The sequence below is a fragment of the Cebidichthys violaceus genome, unplaced genomic scaffold, assembly GCF_023349555.1.
Source record: "Cebidichthys violaceus isolate CVI_PGR_0920_01 unplaced genomic scaffold, fCebVio1.0.p SCAF_73, whole genome shotgun sequence".
NCBI lineage: Eukaryota > Metazoa > Chordata > Actinopteri > Perciformes > Stichaeidae > Cebidichthys > Cebidichthys violaceus.
The window spans coordinates 506,698-522,893 of NW_027176957.1; the positions used below are offsets into that span (position 1 = coordinate 506,698).

Sequence of the window (16,196 nt, forward strand, 5' to 3'; positions counted from 1 at the left end):
TTTTGTCTCGTCTCCTCCTCCTCCCCTTTCATCCTCATTCCTTTCAGTAAACGACAGATATGAACTTGCAGAGGAAACAATACGCCTGCTTTGATTTCTTTTCTTTTCTTTTTGTCAAACATTCATTATAATAATCAATTTAACAAACACAACACCACGCAGAAACATAATGACTCCATCTGAAATGAGGCTAAACGTCTCTAGAAGTTTGGTCCCTTTGGTTCAGGCTCTGTTCACTCCATAAAGAACACGGCCGGCCAATCAGGATCCACCGTCTTTATGGGGAATCAAGGACAAAGCAGGACAGCAGCTGCTCACGAACGGTGGTGTGATTAACCGGTAGGCGTAGTTTTCATGCGTTTAACCGTCTAGTCCTCCTTCTCTGATGATGAGCCTCAGGTTCACTACAGGACAGCAGTCATGAATATATGAATATGGTGTTTGCACATAACTCCGGTATTACTCCCCCTATTTAAAGAGGATTCAGGCTCATTACAGGCGACGGGTGCACCTGCTGACACCTGCTGACTGTACGATGAAGGACGTCTGGCCTCGTTTTATTGGATGTTTATACTTAAAAATAAAAAGTTCTCCTCAATAAGTAGAAGCACCTGTTTGTGTTGTGTGTTACATTTACATGAACCGGCTTATTCCTGTTAATTAAGCTGTTATATAATAATAAAAAAGATTATCGGTGCCGACTGGTGACAACGATTGTACTAAAATATGTACAAAAGCAAAAAAGGAAAAAAAAAGATTAGATTTAGTTTTTTAAAGGTGAGACACTACAGGTACAATATATATATATATATATATATATATATATATATATACTTGTAATATATATAAATAAATATTACAAGCTTTATAAAGTGTTATGTTTAAATATGCAAATGAGGCATTATCTTATTAAATATGTTCATACATTTCCAGAACATAAATCTGAACTTTGGTTAAAGTCCGGTTCAAAAGTCTTGTTTCATTTTGTTCACATATTAGAGTCAAAGGTTTTTACAGAGAGAGTTTATGATCTCTCTTTATATCACTCTATGTCCTCCATGTTGTTATTAATAAATGTAGTGTAAATGAGTGTGTGAGTGGTGTGTGGACAAAGCCCTCTGTAGAAAGCTTCAGCACACAGAGAGGAATGAAGGTGTGAAGTTTGGTGGATGTCAGAACTACTGAAGTGGAGATTTCTGGATCAGAGTCTGAGAAAATCGCCATTTAGCGAAAACGTCCTTTAAATTACAGACATTTAGATTACAGGTGAATAGGGTAAAAAAATTAACTAGCAGATATCACCATGAAACTTCACCACTTCATTACTCACATTATAAGGAGTATTTATTGTATTACAAGTTTTTTTTAAATGTGTTTAAATATGCAAATGAGGCAAAATAAACCTCTAAATGTGTATTTTTCTCCCACTAGTCTGAAAGAAGACGTGTTATAGAAGAACATGAAGTGTCCAACAACAGCGAGTGTGTTGGTGTACACCCCCCCCCCCGGGTCTTGATTAGGGTTTGTCGCAGAACAAGCGGCTCACTCTGAAGAGAATCAAGGCGACTCGTCTCTCGTCTCTCGTCTCTCGTCTCTCCCACGAGCACAAAAGAGGTTTTATGTTGGAGACGATTGTCGCCCCAGCCTGCGGTGGGCTTCGTTCTGCACACAATGACGGCTGACAGCGTTTTGTCAAGACGTTATTATTGTGACACACGCATGGGAGTGTGGAGGAGGCAGAGGACTCCGTGTGTTCGTATGCAGAGAGAACAGCGTCGTCAGCGTCTCAGAAATGTTACTTTTTTTTCCAGGATTAAGCGTTCTGAAAAAGTCTAAATTTCTTTTCAATAACTGATTGAAATGAATTTCTAAAGAAAGAGAGGAAGATGCTTTCATTTACCGCCATCGATCTGGCACATTAAATGTCTGCCGAACTCATTCTTAAGTGTGTGTTTCAGCGCGTTTACCTTTTTACTGTTATCGCTTTGCTCATTTCGGCTTAACCGACACACACTTTCAGTTTGAAATGATCACAGAAAACATCCGAGTAATGGAACAGAAGCCACATTTCCCTCTGCCTTCACAGTAACATGAAATGTACTTTACCTCACGGTGTTTAAGTGTGTCGGGTGTGACTTCTTACGTGTTTTCTCGATAACGGTGACGGCCGGCCCCTCCGTGCCGTCCTGCAGCAGAGCGTAGACGCTCATCTTGTACTGCGTGTTGGCCTTCAGGTTGTTGAAACAGTGTCGGTTGGCTCCTCCGCTCAGCTTCGTCTCCTGCTTCTGGCCATCTGTGGCAGAGATACAGACGTCAGGGAGAGGCTGCTCTCGGGGGAAATGTTTTATTCGTACGTAAGGAGTGCGTCACAACCAGCTGTCCCTGGAGCTCCCGGTGCCGGTTGACGCTTCGTTAAAGAGTGAAATCCTCTTTTTTTGTTTAACCAGGAACAGCGGCGCTCTCGTCAAAATACACCGGACTCCATTGACAAAAAAAACAGTGATTTTACTGTGACGTAAAACACGCTGAATTAAAACTTGACAGAAACTAAATAAAACTCCACCGAAGCTTTGGTTCATCTTTCCACTTTCTCCAACAATCACCGACTGAAATGAACCCTGAGTTCACCAGACAATCAGAGAGGCTGCTGGGAAATGAATAAAAGGCCATTTCCGCACCTAATCTGAGGGATTAAGGGTTTATTTTGTCAGAAGCTGAGTTGGTGATTGTTTCCAGCAGCAGATAGTGTAACCAATACGAGGTTTGGTGAGTTTAATCGTGTCTCCGTCAAGCTTGAATCGTTTTTTTTTCCCGATGGAGTCTGGTGTAGCTGCTGTTTCTGGACTTTTGAAGAAAAAAAAACGGTAATTCTCTGTAATGTCCTTTTCTCTGATTAATCAGTTTGACGTCCTTTTTTATAGAACGTTTTTCGGGGAGTGCAGTTGGTGACCGTGTGGTACAATCACACCTAACGACGGCCCCCCTCTTAGAAAGGCTTGAATCCCTCTGAGTGCGTTCTACATGATGATGATTATCTTTAAATATAGAACGTTTACTGACTCACTTCTTTTCACTTTTCTCTTTCAAAGTGCTGCAGACGTCCCTGAGGCTGCTCGGCAGCTCAGTTTGTTTCTGCCCAAATGAAACTGAATGAAATGAAACTTTTCACAGTCACAAAATAAATGACAAAACAAATCCAATTACTGAAATAATCAACGCGTGTTTGTTGTTGTTGTTGTTGTTGACTCCACGCCGGCTGTAGTCGAGGTCTACTGGCAACCTGTCAAACATATTAGAAGGACGAAAATGTTTCCACACTTTGTTCTACTTCATCACAGAGAGCAGGTGGAACATTTTAATGAGTTAAAGAGCTGCGGCGCGACTCCCGAGGCCGTCACTGAAGTTTACAACATACGAGTTATTTAAATGCTGCAGCTTCCAAACTGAACGCTTTTGATTTCAAACGCAGGTTTACGGCTGCAGGAAGACATTCACACACTCACTCTTGTGTCTGCATTCAAATGTCTGTTCAAAGGAAATAGCCGTCATTTAATTAAGAAAAGCTCAAATTTGCTTCCAGAAACCGACATTATCTCCAACATTCGGCATCCCCTCCAGACGAACTTTGTGTTTCGGTGTAATAAAGAAAGAAATAAAGAACTTCCACCCACCACACCAGACAGATGGTGCAACTTCCACAAATCCAGCCAGTAAAAGATCACCCCCCTCCCCCCCCCCCCCATTATTCTTTAAATCACATCGTAGTGTGAGGAAAGCACCCGCATCTCAATCATTTTGGTACGCAATGACAATTATCATCAACACTGGAGTCAGAGATGTCTTAACACAAACATCTGTGCAACAATATTGTGAACAACAATGTAAAAATACCAACATTTCTGATCCTTGGAGCTCAAGAAGGAAGTCGGTCAATAGTGAAAATGTTTGATTCCCAAACCCTAAAATACAGATTTTAATCACACGAGTTTGTTCATCATGATTCTCTAATTTGTAAAGTAAGTTTAGATCCAAATGTTTGCATAAGCAGGACGTTATTATCCTTCAGAGAGTCGATCTCTGTTCATTTCAATAAAACAAACTCTTCTGTATTCTTTATTTTTTTATCACCCATCAACGCCAAACGCAGGACACCTCCGCATCATCATCATCATCATCATCTCTCTCTTCTCCCGTGGCGGACACGCTTTTTTTTGTCCTCTGGTAATTTATTGAGCAGCTGTGCAAACATAAATCCTCATTTAGCTCCATTATGTGTGCAGATAACCGATACCTGGGAGCTCCCTGAAGAAACACGCGGGAGCGCCGCAGCAACGCGCCGCCTTTTTATGTGACGTTAATGACGGCGGCGCCATTCGCCGGAGGCCCGAGGGTGATGAATAACAGCCATTACCGGCGCCCGTTTGGTGGATGGCGGCTGCATTAAAAGTCAATCTCACCTTTCTGAGGCGGCGGCTGAACGCTGGACGAGTGCGATGGAATCGGGGGGGGGGGGGCACGCCGTCTGTCTTTTGATGGGTTTTTTTTGTGTGTTTATCGGTTTCAAACAAACGGGGGAAAACACTCAATTATTCCCGTCGGCGCTTCAAAATCAGAGCCCAGAAAAGTGATTTCAATAATTGCGAGGCTGTTTCATGAGGGCGACTTCGGCTCAGAGTCTTTTCTGACAGCTGAAGAAGAAGAAGAGAGCATCAAAGTTATTCCATAAAGGCTTTAATAAACAGTCTGGAGGTAATTTGAAGACTGAGTTAAAGTGTGATAGATGGTAGCTCTGTAATCTTCCCTTCAACATCCAGTATTTAAATGTACATAACAGGTGCAGAACTGTACTTTGAATTCTAGAGTACAAAGAACAATAAGGACACTTTTATTACATGCTATTAATCAAGAATGTTGTAGATTCAAAAGTGTCGCAAACTAAAAGTATTCACTTTTCTGCTGAAACAGTTTTTAAATCTTCACAGAGCACCGAAAAAGTCAAGTTTCACAAATTTAGAGGATGTCTGCAGAACGAGGGGGAAGTACGAGGTGGTCAACACTGAATGACTGATATCTGATATTTAACAACTCATTCATCAGCTGACACATCAGGTCCAAAGGACGAGACAGACACCAGAGGAGGACAAATACTGTGGCGTCGTTTGTTTCAGCAAGTCGTCTTAAATCTGGCGTGAAACATGCAGAAAAAGAATATTGTCCAGTCACTTTTGACGGAGGAAACGTAAGTATTCTTTAGTGTTTAATCACCTGGAAATAAGAGCTTTTGTGATTTGTTTAGCTTAGAATGAGCCGTTTGAATCTATCTACGTTCAAGTTCACCGGGAGAAGTTTCAGTTGGTTGCAATCTAAAACCTCACCACTAGAGACCGCCAAATCCCACGCACTACACCTTTAAAGTGACTATAGGTTTCATATATTAGATAATAGGTTGTATGTTTTGAATTGTTTCCACCATCGTTCTGATGGTCTGATCACCTGACAGTGGTCAGTTTATCTTTATTGTTATTACTCATTTTTATGTGGTCGTTTTTTCCCACGAAAGTCCAGCAACACGAGTCATTTTCTGCTCGTTACATCGATCAGTCTTTTCAAAATTAAACTTCCACCTTCACAGGAAACAACTCGGTTAGGTTTAGGCAACAACACTACTTAGTTAGGATTCGGAAAAGATGGCGGTTTGGGTTGAAATCAATGCAGAAGTGTACGTGAAATAAATCAACGCTGACTTCTTGTTCACGGGGAACGAGCAGCGCTCTGCTGGCTAAAAGAGTACCGGTTGTTGTAACCATCAAAATCCCCCATTTCATGATTACGTGGATAACATATAAGATACAGTATATATATATATATATATATATATATATGTACATACTGTAATATACAAAATACTATCGAGGGATACCTACAAATTACGCCGCATATTTGTCCTTCCGAGACGCAGCGAGCATCTTCCCCGGAGAGGTTGGGGAAACATTTAGAAACTCTCGGCTTTCATTTACATCATCGGCGTCTCGTGGAGACGGCAGCCATCTTCATTCTCACACACACACACACACACACACACACACACACACACACACACACACACACCCCATCTTCAGAAAGAAGCGCTTTGTTTTGTTTCTATGAAGCGGTCGTCACAGAGTCCTTGATGATGAAGGGTTATTTGTCGTTCTGTTCTCTTTGAGGCTCAGCTGTCGGAACAAGACAACGAGGCATAATCACCGTCATTCCCAAAACAAGGAAATCTCCCCCCGTCACACTTGGCAGCTACAGCGCCGGCCTTTTGTCTTCCCCCCCCTGCGTTCTAACTTCTACCTCACGCAGCGAACCTTTGAGCCCGCCGGCTCCGATGACACACAACCACGTCTTTGTCGTCTCAGGACTGCTCAGAGAGGCAGAGAGGTGGACGCTGTCCCTGCGCTGCATTCTGAAACGCCCACTGATGAAAGCATGTGTGAGTGTGCATGAGGGAAACCCCCAACAGATATGCAGCGTAGGAGGTAGGATGGGAAAGAACCACCTCCTTCATGCCTCGGTTTGAAAATCACCCAGAGAGGAGTGAATGTGAGCATGAAAACATAAAAGTCTCCTCAGACATGCAGCCGGACCATTGAAGCAACAAGTCGGGGGTTTTCTCAAAAGGAAACTTCTTCATCTCAGGGGAAGAATTTAGAAAATCAAAGCTAGTTCTGTCCCTGTGTGCGTCACTGAAGACAAAAGGTCCAGTTAAGCTTAGCTTAGCTTAGCACAAACATTAGAGGCGTTTTGAGAGGCTGCATCCTAAACGGTTTGCTGTTAAACAAACTAAACCCTAAAATGTAAATGTGCGAGTTGTTCGATGGACGTTTGAGTGGAAAAAGTTTCACACGTCTGGATTTATTTCTCAGGACTTTCTAGCTCCGCCACATCGAAAAACAACTTTGTGCATATTTACCAAAGTAAAAAGTGCTGCGCGTGAAACGCTCCGTACCTGAACACCATCTGGGTGCATGTTTTTTGTGAGGGTGTGTGGACTGTGTGTGTGTGTGTGTGTTTACTCACTGAGCAGAGACTCCATGACCACTCTGTAGCTGCCGGCGTGCCGTTGAGCCTGCCACTGGGCGCAGATGCTGTTCATCCTCACCTGGTACGCGCTCAGGCTGGTCACCCCCAGATACACTGCAGGAGGGAAGAGGCGGAAATTTTAATATGTTATAATAATAATAATAATAATAATTGGGACAACTACTTCCGAGGCAGAGAAATATTCTGGATGATTCTCCCTGAACTCTGAACACATTTGTCAGCAGACAGATGCGTCTCGGTGGTGATTTTTGAGAAGAGAGAGAGATTTTTCAGAGAGAGAAATAGAACTTCACCGTCTTTTGCTCCAGACGTTCACAAAACAGTCCCCCATACGACACGTCTCTATTTATGCAGAGAGCATATCGAGCACGTTCATCGTCCTGCTTCTGAAAGACTTGCTTGTTCTGAATCACATAATGTTTAATTCAGCGTCTGAACAGCTTCGTAAAATATCACTGAGAGTCATAATGTAACCAGGGAGACGTATCTTTAGGATTTGAGTACAACTAGGGGCTACTCTCTCAAATACTCTGTCCTTCTTCACGACTACGTAACGGTTTTTAAAAATAAATAATTAGGTTTCACTTTTGTTTACATTGTTCACAGACGTATTGGCCGTAAACGAGCGTAGTCGCATCCTGCACTTCACCACGGCGGCCTCTACGCCCGCGCTGTGTGTGAGTGTGTGTGTGTGTGTCTATGTGTGTGTGTGTAGCACCAAGTAACGTCGCCTGTAGAAACATGGCGGTGCAAGATGGCGGACTCCACGGAGGACGACCCGCTCCCTCCATTGATATGAATGGCCTTTTCTAAGCTTTGCGATTCTTAGTTTCGGGTGTTTGACCACCGATTAAAACATAGTTATATTATATTCAACATGGGCCAATAACCCCCCCCCCCCCCCCCTAAATGTTACACACTGCCCCTTTAACAGATACAATAAATACGCTTCAGTAAAGGTACGTCAATGGCAGAGACGTGACAATAGTCGACAGGTATTTCTACATATCGTTGAAGTTCTGATGACTTCTTTCACGTTGGATTACAGCGGACGTGGGTACTTCTAAAATGCTGAGTTGTACACGTGAAGAGGGGCTGCAGGAAAACCCGGAGCACCAGACTCCACTGGTCCACTGGCCTCGTTAGCATGCCGCTGAGCTCCATGTCACACGCTCTGTTCACCTCCTAGGATCCCACCGGACTCATGCTCTCCTTTCAACTCCGCCCATCTCTCCATCTTCCTTCCTCCCCCTCTCCCCCTGTCGTCTTCAGGTTTTACCCCCCCCCCCCCCACACTCGTCCTTCAAAATCAACCAAGAAGTGCTTAATTGTCATGCAGGCGAAGGAACCCGCGGCGAGCCTGCGATCCATTTAGAGCGACGTGTTCGGGTATTAAACGGACGCTTGCGTTGAGAGCTCTCAGCCGGAGAGAAATGAGAGTTTTCTGCTCAAGGGCACTTCAGAAGCACACGCGGTTCTTGTCCTTCTCTTCCGCTGCCGTGGAGTTCAAACCCCGGAGACCTTTCGCTTTCAAGAACAGCTATTTTAACCAAAAGGCCCGGCCCCGCGGTGAAGTGGTTGATCATCATGCAGGAGAGGGGGAAAAAAAGTCTAAGCTCCTACTCGAACGATTGTACTTGAGAAGCAGTTTGATTGATCGAACCAACCAGACGCTCAGAGAGCGAAGGGAAGCGTCCGCGTCCCCAGAGAGGGAACTCAAATCCATCGCGTCTGCGGTTCATTCCAGGGCTGCGGCGTAATTAGGGGGAAGTCTCCGTTAAAAAGTGTCAGATGGATATCAAGCTATCGACGTCGGTCGCTTCCCTGATTAGATTAGAGGAAATTGTTGGACAGAGGACGGCGATAACGAGGCGTGTAAACGCTCAGGTTCAGAGAAGCAAGTCACCGACGACAAGGAGACCCGAGAGCAGCATGAGTGAGTGGGTCCAATGAGAGCTTTAAAGGGAGGTTAACTCATCCTTAATCTCATTGGGTCATAGAACAACTGTCTTAATGCTAATTATGAAAAAAAAGAGAGACAGATACTGTCAATGTAGTTGAATTATTACACACTATTATTGTGTAACAATACAGATTATTAGAATTTAGAACAATTATGTTGTGACCATATTTATGTCTAGATATCGTTTAGTTTGATGGAGCTGCTACAATGTTAGCTTAGCTTAGCACAATCAATCCAGACTGCATTCAGAAAACAAGCATTTTAAAAGCTGGTTCGTCTTTGGGACGGATCTGACAAAGCATGAATTCAGACGACTTTTTCTTCATATTGATGCATCGTATTGTTATTTCGGCATCATTTTTTATCTGTTTATTGAAATTAAATTCTGTTTATTTTAGGTTCATTCCGCTGAAGTAACACTTTAGGCGACACAAACATATTTTTGAGTGAAGGGGATCGGAGTGGTGAACAGTTTACGATGAACAAACCAATGAAAACACAACATAATCAAAACCTGCGTCGTTGAAAGAAGAGAACTAAAGTAGGACTTTGGCGCTAACAAGGCAGCAGCTGAAAACTCAGTGAAGTCCGTATCCTGTAATCAGTCGCTGCCAAGAGCGTCCGAAGGGAATCGAGGAATTAACTACTCAAGTGTTTGACTGGTGGTTCTAATTGGTGGGAAAAAAAGGAGACTCTTTGCAGGTGCATCCAAAACAAAAGGCAGCTGAACGTGTCGGAGAGGTTCTGTGAAAAGAAACAATATCATTCAGCAGCTGGGCAACGAAATCAAGAACAAAGAGATGAAGAGCTGATGATGAGCAGAGGAGGAGGAGGAGGAGGAGCCAAACAACTGCACTCAAGTACAAGTTAAAGTAAATAACTACTGGAGGAGGAAGTAACTTAAATGAATAAAATGTCATGAATGACGCAAAGTGAGCGAACAAAAGAAGAATCAAATCGATATTTGGTGTTACTACCCTCTGCCTTCAAACAGCATCAGTTCTCCTCACACCGTTTTTGAAGGAACTCGGCCGGTACTGTAGGTCCAACTCCATCTGCAGACATGCAGCCCCAAACTAGCAAGGAACCTCCACCACGCTTCACTGCTGCCTGCAGACACTCATCATTGTACCGCTCTCCAGCCCTTCAGCGAACAAAACTGCCTTCTTCTACGGCCAGATATTTAAAATGTCGACTCATCGGTCCAGAGCACCTGCTGCCATTCTTCTGGCCCTCAGGTCCTCTGTTTCGGTGCATAGTTGAGTCGCTTGGCCAGTAGATGGGGGTACCTGGGTCCCACTGATGGCACTGCTGGACTTCTTCCCATTTCAAAGGGAAATAAGCTTCATGTGTTTTTCATCTTGGCCGACCACTGCGTCTACAATCCTACAAAATCCCAGACTGTGTACCGAGGAGAACTGATGCTGTTTGAAGGCAGAGGGTGGTAACACCAAATATTGATCTGATTCAGATTCTTCTCTTGTTCGCTCACTTTGCATTTTGTAAAATGATAAAAATAAACAATTATTATTTAGATTTTTCAAAGCATTCTTAGTTGACAGCATTTTTTCACACCTGCCTAAAAACAGTACTGTATATACATATATATGTATATATATATATATATATATATGTATATATATATATATACATATATATATATACATATACACGTATATATATACGTGTATATATATATATATATATATATATATATACGTGTATATATATATATATATATATGTATATATATATATATATATATATATATATATACATATATATATATATATATATATATATACATATATATGTGTATATGTATATATATATACATATATATATATACATATACACATATATATATACGTGTATATATATATATATATATATATATATATACGTGTATATGTATATATATATATATATATATGTATATATATATATATATACACGTATATATAGAATTTTTATATATATATATATTTACTTTGCTGATGCTCTGTGGCTGATCCTGTAGAGGATTAGGGATTAGAGATGAGATGTTTGACAGATGAAGTACAGATGACTCGATACATCTACAGAGGAGGAGAGCCGTCTGTCCGTACTAGTTCTTTTATATATTTATATTTAAATATATATATATATATATATATATATATATATATATATATATATATATATATATATATATATATATATATATATATATTTATTGTACTTACAGGTCTTGGCCCTCCCTGAAAGAGCCTCACTGGATCCGGTGGTGTAGGAGGCGATGACCTTCACACTGTACTCCGTCCCGCTCAGCAGGTTGACGATCAGCATGGTGTTCACGTCTTCTCCCACGAAGGTCTCCAGAGCTGGTCCTGGAGCTGTGGGGGGGGGGGAGAACATGAGAGAATGTTTATTTTTATATATTTATTTATTAGTATTTAGAATCATAGAACTGTTCCTGTGCTTTGTCTTTGTTATGAATACTGAATCCAACAGGAAGTGTTTCATGTCAATCCTTGAATATCCTCTGTGGAACATGAAGTTAAAGTTACTGTGAGGAACTTTTATCCGGTTCTGAACCAGTCTCAGTGTAGTCCTGATCCTCTATATGAACCGGTCTCAGTGTAGTCCTGGTCCTCTATCAGACCTCCATCAGTACAGAGACCATCAGAGAGAAGATGGTCTGTTTCTATAGAGTTGTTCTTGATGCTCGTCATCGGAGCCACTGGGTCGGATTCTGGTGAAACCAGATGAACTCATGCAGGTCCACCAGAACCTCCTTCAGCTCAGACTCCAGCAGAGACCGGTCCACCGTGGACAGACCCAGATCCTCCTCCTCCTCCAGGAGCAGAGCTTCTCCTCTCTGCTGGAGATCCAGGACGTTTTGCTGGACCCGCTAGAGGGAAGGGAGGCAATGGGAGAACCAGAACCAGGACTGAGAGGAGCAGACTGTCAGACCCTGCTGCAGTAGAATGAGAGGTTTTCTAAAGGGAGTCTGGTGCTCAGAGACACTACAGCTTTAGTCCACAGGGACCAACAGAACCAACACTAAATGAAAGTTCCTCATAGTAGCTTTAAACTCTCCGGTGGAAGTCTGGTGTGGAATCTGTCGGCTCAGGTAAACTCGACTGTGTGCACATTACCAGACACGGGCTGGTAGACGACCCTGTAGCCCATGGTGGGTGAAGGCGGAACGTCCCAGCTGATCCTGAAGCGGTTGTACCATTCCTCCGAAACGCGCAGGTTCTTAGGAGCCGAGAGAGGAACTGAGCAAAAGAGAACAAACTGATTTCAAGTTTGTATTACAAAAACACTGAACAGATGAAATGTATTTACCACATTATGTAAATACGTTGTACTCAGCAGGGCATGAAAACATAACCTCAGTGATGATGCATCTGTGTGGTTTGGACCATTTTGATCCACATGGACCACTATGGGGATAAAGACATGGGGGGACATGCAACAAGGACCTCCAGCTGGACTGCAAACGGGGACGAGGATCAAATAAAAAGAAAGAAAGTGAGAAACAAGACAAATGACAAGAAGAAAGGAAGAAGAGAAGGAGCTTTAAGGAAAGGAGATAAAGGGAAAAGAAACAGTCTTTGCATAACAAAAGTAAAACATTGATATAAAGTAAATTGAATGAAAACCAAATCCATTAATTAAATACTATCCGGGTATGTAATTCCCTGCATGCCAGAATGATGAAAGGGAACCGTCATCACACAGCAGACAGAGAAACGAACGATTTGGCGAGAGGAAGATAATGAGGAAGAGTCAAAGGAGGATAACATTTGATAACACTTAATAGAATTCCAACAGTCAGCACAGTGAGAAATGTCCCGTCGCCGTTTCAGTCAGAGAGATATTAAACCCAGAAGAGTTATCGCCGACAACTGGGACGTAACTTTGGAAAACTAATGGCTGTAGATGGTATCGCTGCTCGATTTGATTTTCAGCCCATCTGTGCAGCTCCCACACATCAGCTCCCTCTCTCTGCAGCCCATTATATATCTTGATAGGTTCAAACCCTCTGAAGATCCCTTAGTTAATGAGAAACGTGAGACTTTATCAGGACTAAATCCCAGGGTGAATTCCGTTCGGCCGTTCGGTTGCACGTTTAAAATGCTTAAAAAAACCCGCCTCCCGTCATTCTCTCCGTGTTTCCATCACATCCATCCATCCATCCATCCCTCCCTCCCTCCCTCCATCCATCCATCCATCCATCAATCCCTCGCCATTCTACAAACTGAAACCTCCAGATTAAACTGGCTCTCCTCCCTCTTCACCTTCTGCCGTCGCTCACCATTTAAAAAAAAAGCCAAATCACGCTCTCTGTATTCAGCCGCCGAATCCCCCCATCGCGCTCTAAACTCTTGACGTTCCTCTCACCGGGCCTTCACACCTTCAGGCCTCAGGGTAACGAGGAACCTGGAGGTTTAATGACCAAAGAAACCCTTCCAGCAGGCAAATTCTGCTTTCTGAGGGCAAAATCATCCCCTGCTTTAAGGTTCTGTTTGACTCTAAATGGACCATAATGTACTAAATGAACATCATGCTGTATTGAAGAAGACTGTAAACTAGAGATTGAGACCATAAACTCATGTTTACAATGTTTACTGAGGGAATAAATCAAGAGAGAAGTAGAGTCATTTTAGACTAGACTTCTATACAACCAGAGGAGTCGCCCCCTGGTGGACACTAGAGAGAATGCAGGTGTTAGGACACTCGCATCGGTTTCACTCGGCAGAACCGGAGGTTGCCGCCTGGTCGCACCGCTCATCAATGTCACACTAGACCCGGGGGCAGCCAATCAAATCCAGCAAGAGGCGGGGTTAACGTCTTTACCACTGCCTTCTTGTTTTGATGCTGGAAGACGTGGTAGGGCTAGCTAGCTAGCTAGTTAGCTTGTTGGGCTGTGAGAGAGCTACAGAGAATGTGAGAGGGAAATCATATCTCATGCTGTGACAGTTTAACATGATCCATTCCCCATTATTCACATGTGATCAGTTGACTTTGAATATGGAAAAGATGTATTTTTCATGTTAATGTATGCAAAAGGCGGCATCGAACATTAACAAGTTAACGTTAGCTAACTGCTAACGTTAACGTAGCTAAGTGCTAACGTTAACGTTCCCTCGTTGCTGCGTCTGTATGCGAGACTCTTGTCACTTAAACACATTTTCATCCTTTTCTATTCAGCTCTGGGAAAACTGGACGTCCTTAAGCTCGTAAGCCTGCGAGTGTTTTTGATCGCTTCTCTGCTTTCAACCTCCACATTAAAGCGGTCACGATGTCTAAGGGATGAAAATCCTCCTCTGGCTCTGATTGGTACCTCCCCTCAGAGACAGAACCTTTTAGAATTTCAATGCTGAGTTCGTAACCGCCACATGATGTGTTTTTGTCTTTCTTTGACCACTTAAAAAACTCTTGTCATCCTTCTCTGTATTCACCCCCCCACGCCTCTCTGAGCGATCACCCCATCCCCTCAGTGGATCAGACCCTCGGATTATTATTCTGCCTCCTTTGTCACATTATCCATCTTCACTTCTGAGGATGAAAACCCAATCATGCTCTCTTACAATCGCCGTTACGCCTCCCTCGGCGTTCGCCCCCTGTCCCTCCAGGGTTCAAATCCCCAGATTATCCAGGCTCCCTCTGTCACATCATCTATCTTCACCCTCCCTCTCTCTCCCTCTCTCTCTCTCTCTCTCTCTCTCTCTCTCTCTCTCTCTCTCTCTCTCTCTCTGTCTCTCTGCATTCCCCGTCGCTCCTCCCTGGGCGATCATCTCATCCCTCACTCGCTAACGGGAACCATTCATCATCGGCGGGGCGTCAGAGGGCCCCGTCGTTTTAAAAGCCCCAGAACGTCGTTAGGCTGCGCTAATGTGTGTAATGCGCTGCGCCGGTGGGGACGCGATGGGACGAGGGTTGAAAGACGAATGTCTCGAATTTAGCGTTTCCTTTTTCCTCGCTGAGAGTCGAGTGTTTGTTCCCAGTAATGCACTTGGCAGCAGAGAAAAAAATCATTAGCCTCCGCTGAAGCGTTTGCGGCGGGCGATCAGTCACGTTTAACAAAAGGGGAAAGGAGCACTTCCGACATATTTCTGTCTTCAGCTCCGCAGTAAAGAAAATGGATGTTGAGCATTGAGCTACCGGGGCAGCTTCCTATCGCTTTTTAACTCCCCCGAAATTGTCTGGCGTGTAATGAGCTGCACAGAGACGGAGGCCCGGTGGAGGTAGAGAGAAGGCACCTGAGATTCAATGCATTAATGGAGGTGCTGCTTTATCAGGATGCTCTTTTCTTTTGGTGGGAGGTTGATGCAATTGCTAAATATTTTCCTCACAATTAAAAAGAAAATTACAGCTCTCGCAGAACAACTCCAATATTCAACCGACTCAGACGGATGAATCTCATTCGCAATACGACATTCAGCATCTCACTTTCATCTGAAGATGTTTGCTAATCTGAATTAAAATGCACTCTTTGAAGAAAGCATGTCTTCCCCCCCTGATTACACCAAATAAAGTAAGACTGAGAGATCTTAAATTATCGTGTTGTGTCTCCAGGGGTCGATACTTCCTGATAGAGTTTAATCCTTTTCATTTATGTCGCTGCCAAGAAGGATAACGCCCCCTCAATGCAGCTCCACTCCCCCCCTCTGGCAGCACTCCTGATACATTTTGTTCAGCAAAAGAAAATGAATAGCTAACAAGTTTCTGTTCCGCTTGAATAGCAAATGTTTGTTTCAGGGAAATGAGGGTTTAGTTTTGAAGGCAGCCACTGTGGGTGGAAATTCATTCATTTAGAATGAAGTCGTCCTCCGAGGAGTTCAGGTTTCACACAGCAGCACAAACACACCTGCTGGAAGTCAGCCCAATATTTACTCTCCTTTTGCTTTATTTTTTCGGTCTCTACTGACTCCAGCTCCTCTACCGTTCTGGTTCACTCTCACGTCGTCATTTTTCACAATAAAAGCTGTAAAAAAAAAAAAAAAAAGCCACTGTTGTCAGAACCAGCACGGCAGCAAACAGCAGACAGACTCAGACGGACACCAGCTGGTGAACACAGCGGAGCATTGAGCTGCGGAAGAGACAGAAATCTCCCCTGAGGAGGTGGTGGAGACCAAAAACAGAGCAAAAAAGA

At 43.3% G+C, this 16,196-nt stretch overlaps 1 protein-coding gene across 8 annotated transcripts in view; it reads right to left on the reverse strand.

The window, feature by feature from the left end:
* Window positions 1-16,196, reverse strand: part of LOC137892010 (collagen alpha-1(XIV) chain-like) — a 135,696-nt gene that overhangs the window by 50,360 nt on the left and 69,140 nt on the right. For all 8 annotated transcript variants that reach the window (XM_068736897.1, XM_068736894.1, XM_068736895.1 and 5 more), the window contains 4 exons: window positions 12,190-12,312; window positions 11,275-11,424; window positions 7,063-7,179; window positions 2,144-2,293 (listed from right to left, as the gene is read on the reverse strand). In XM_068736897.1, coding sequence (XP_068592998.1) covers window positions 2,144-2,293; window positions 7,063-7,179; window positions 11,275-11,424; window positions 12,190-12,312 — 540 coding nt within the window. The remainder of the gene's footprint in view (window positions 1-2,143; window positions 2,294-7,062; window positions 7,180-11,274; window positions 11,425-12,189; window positions 12,313-16,196) is intronic.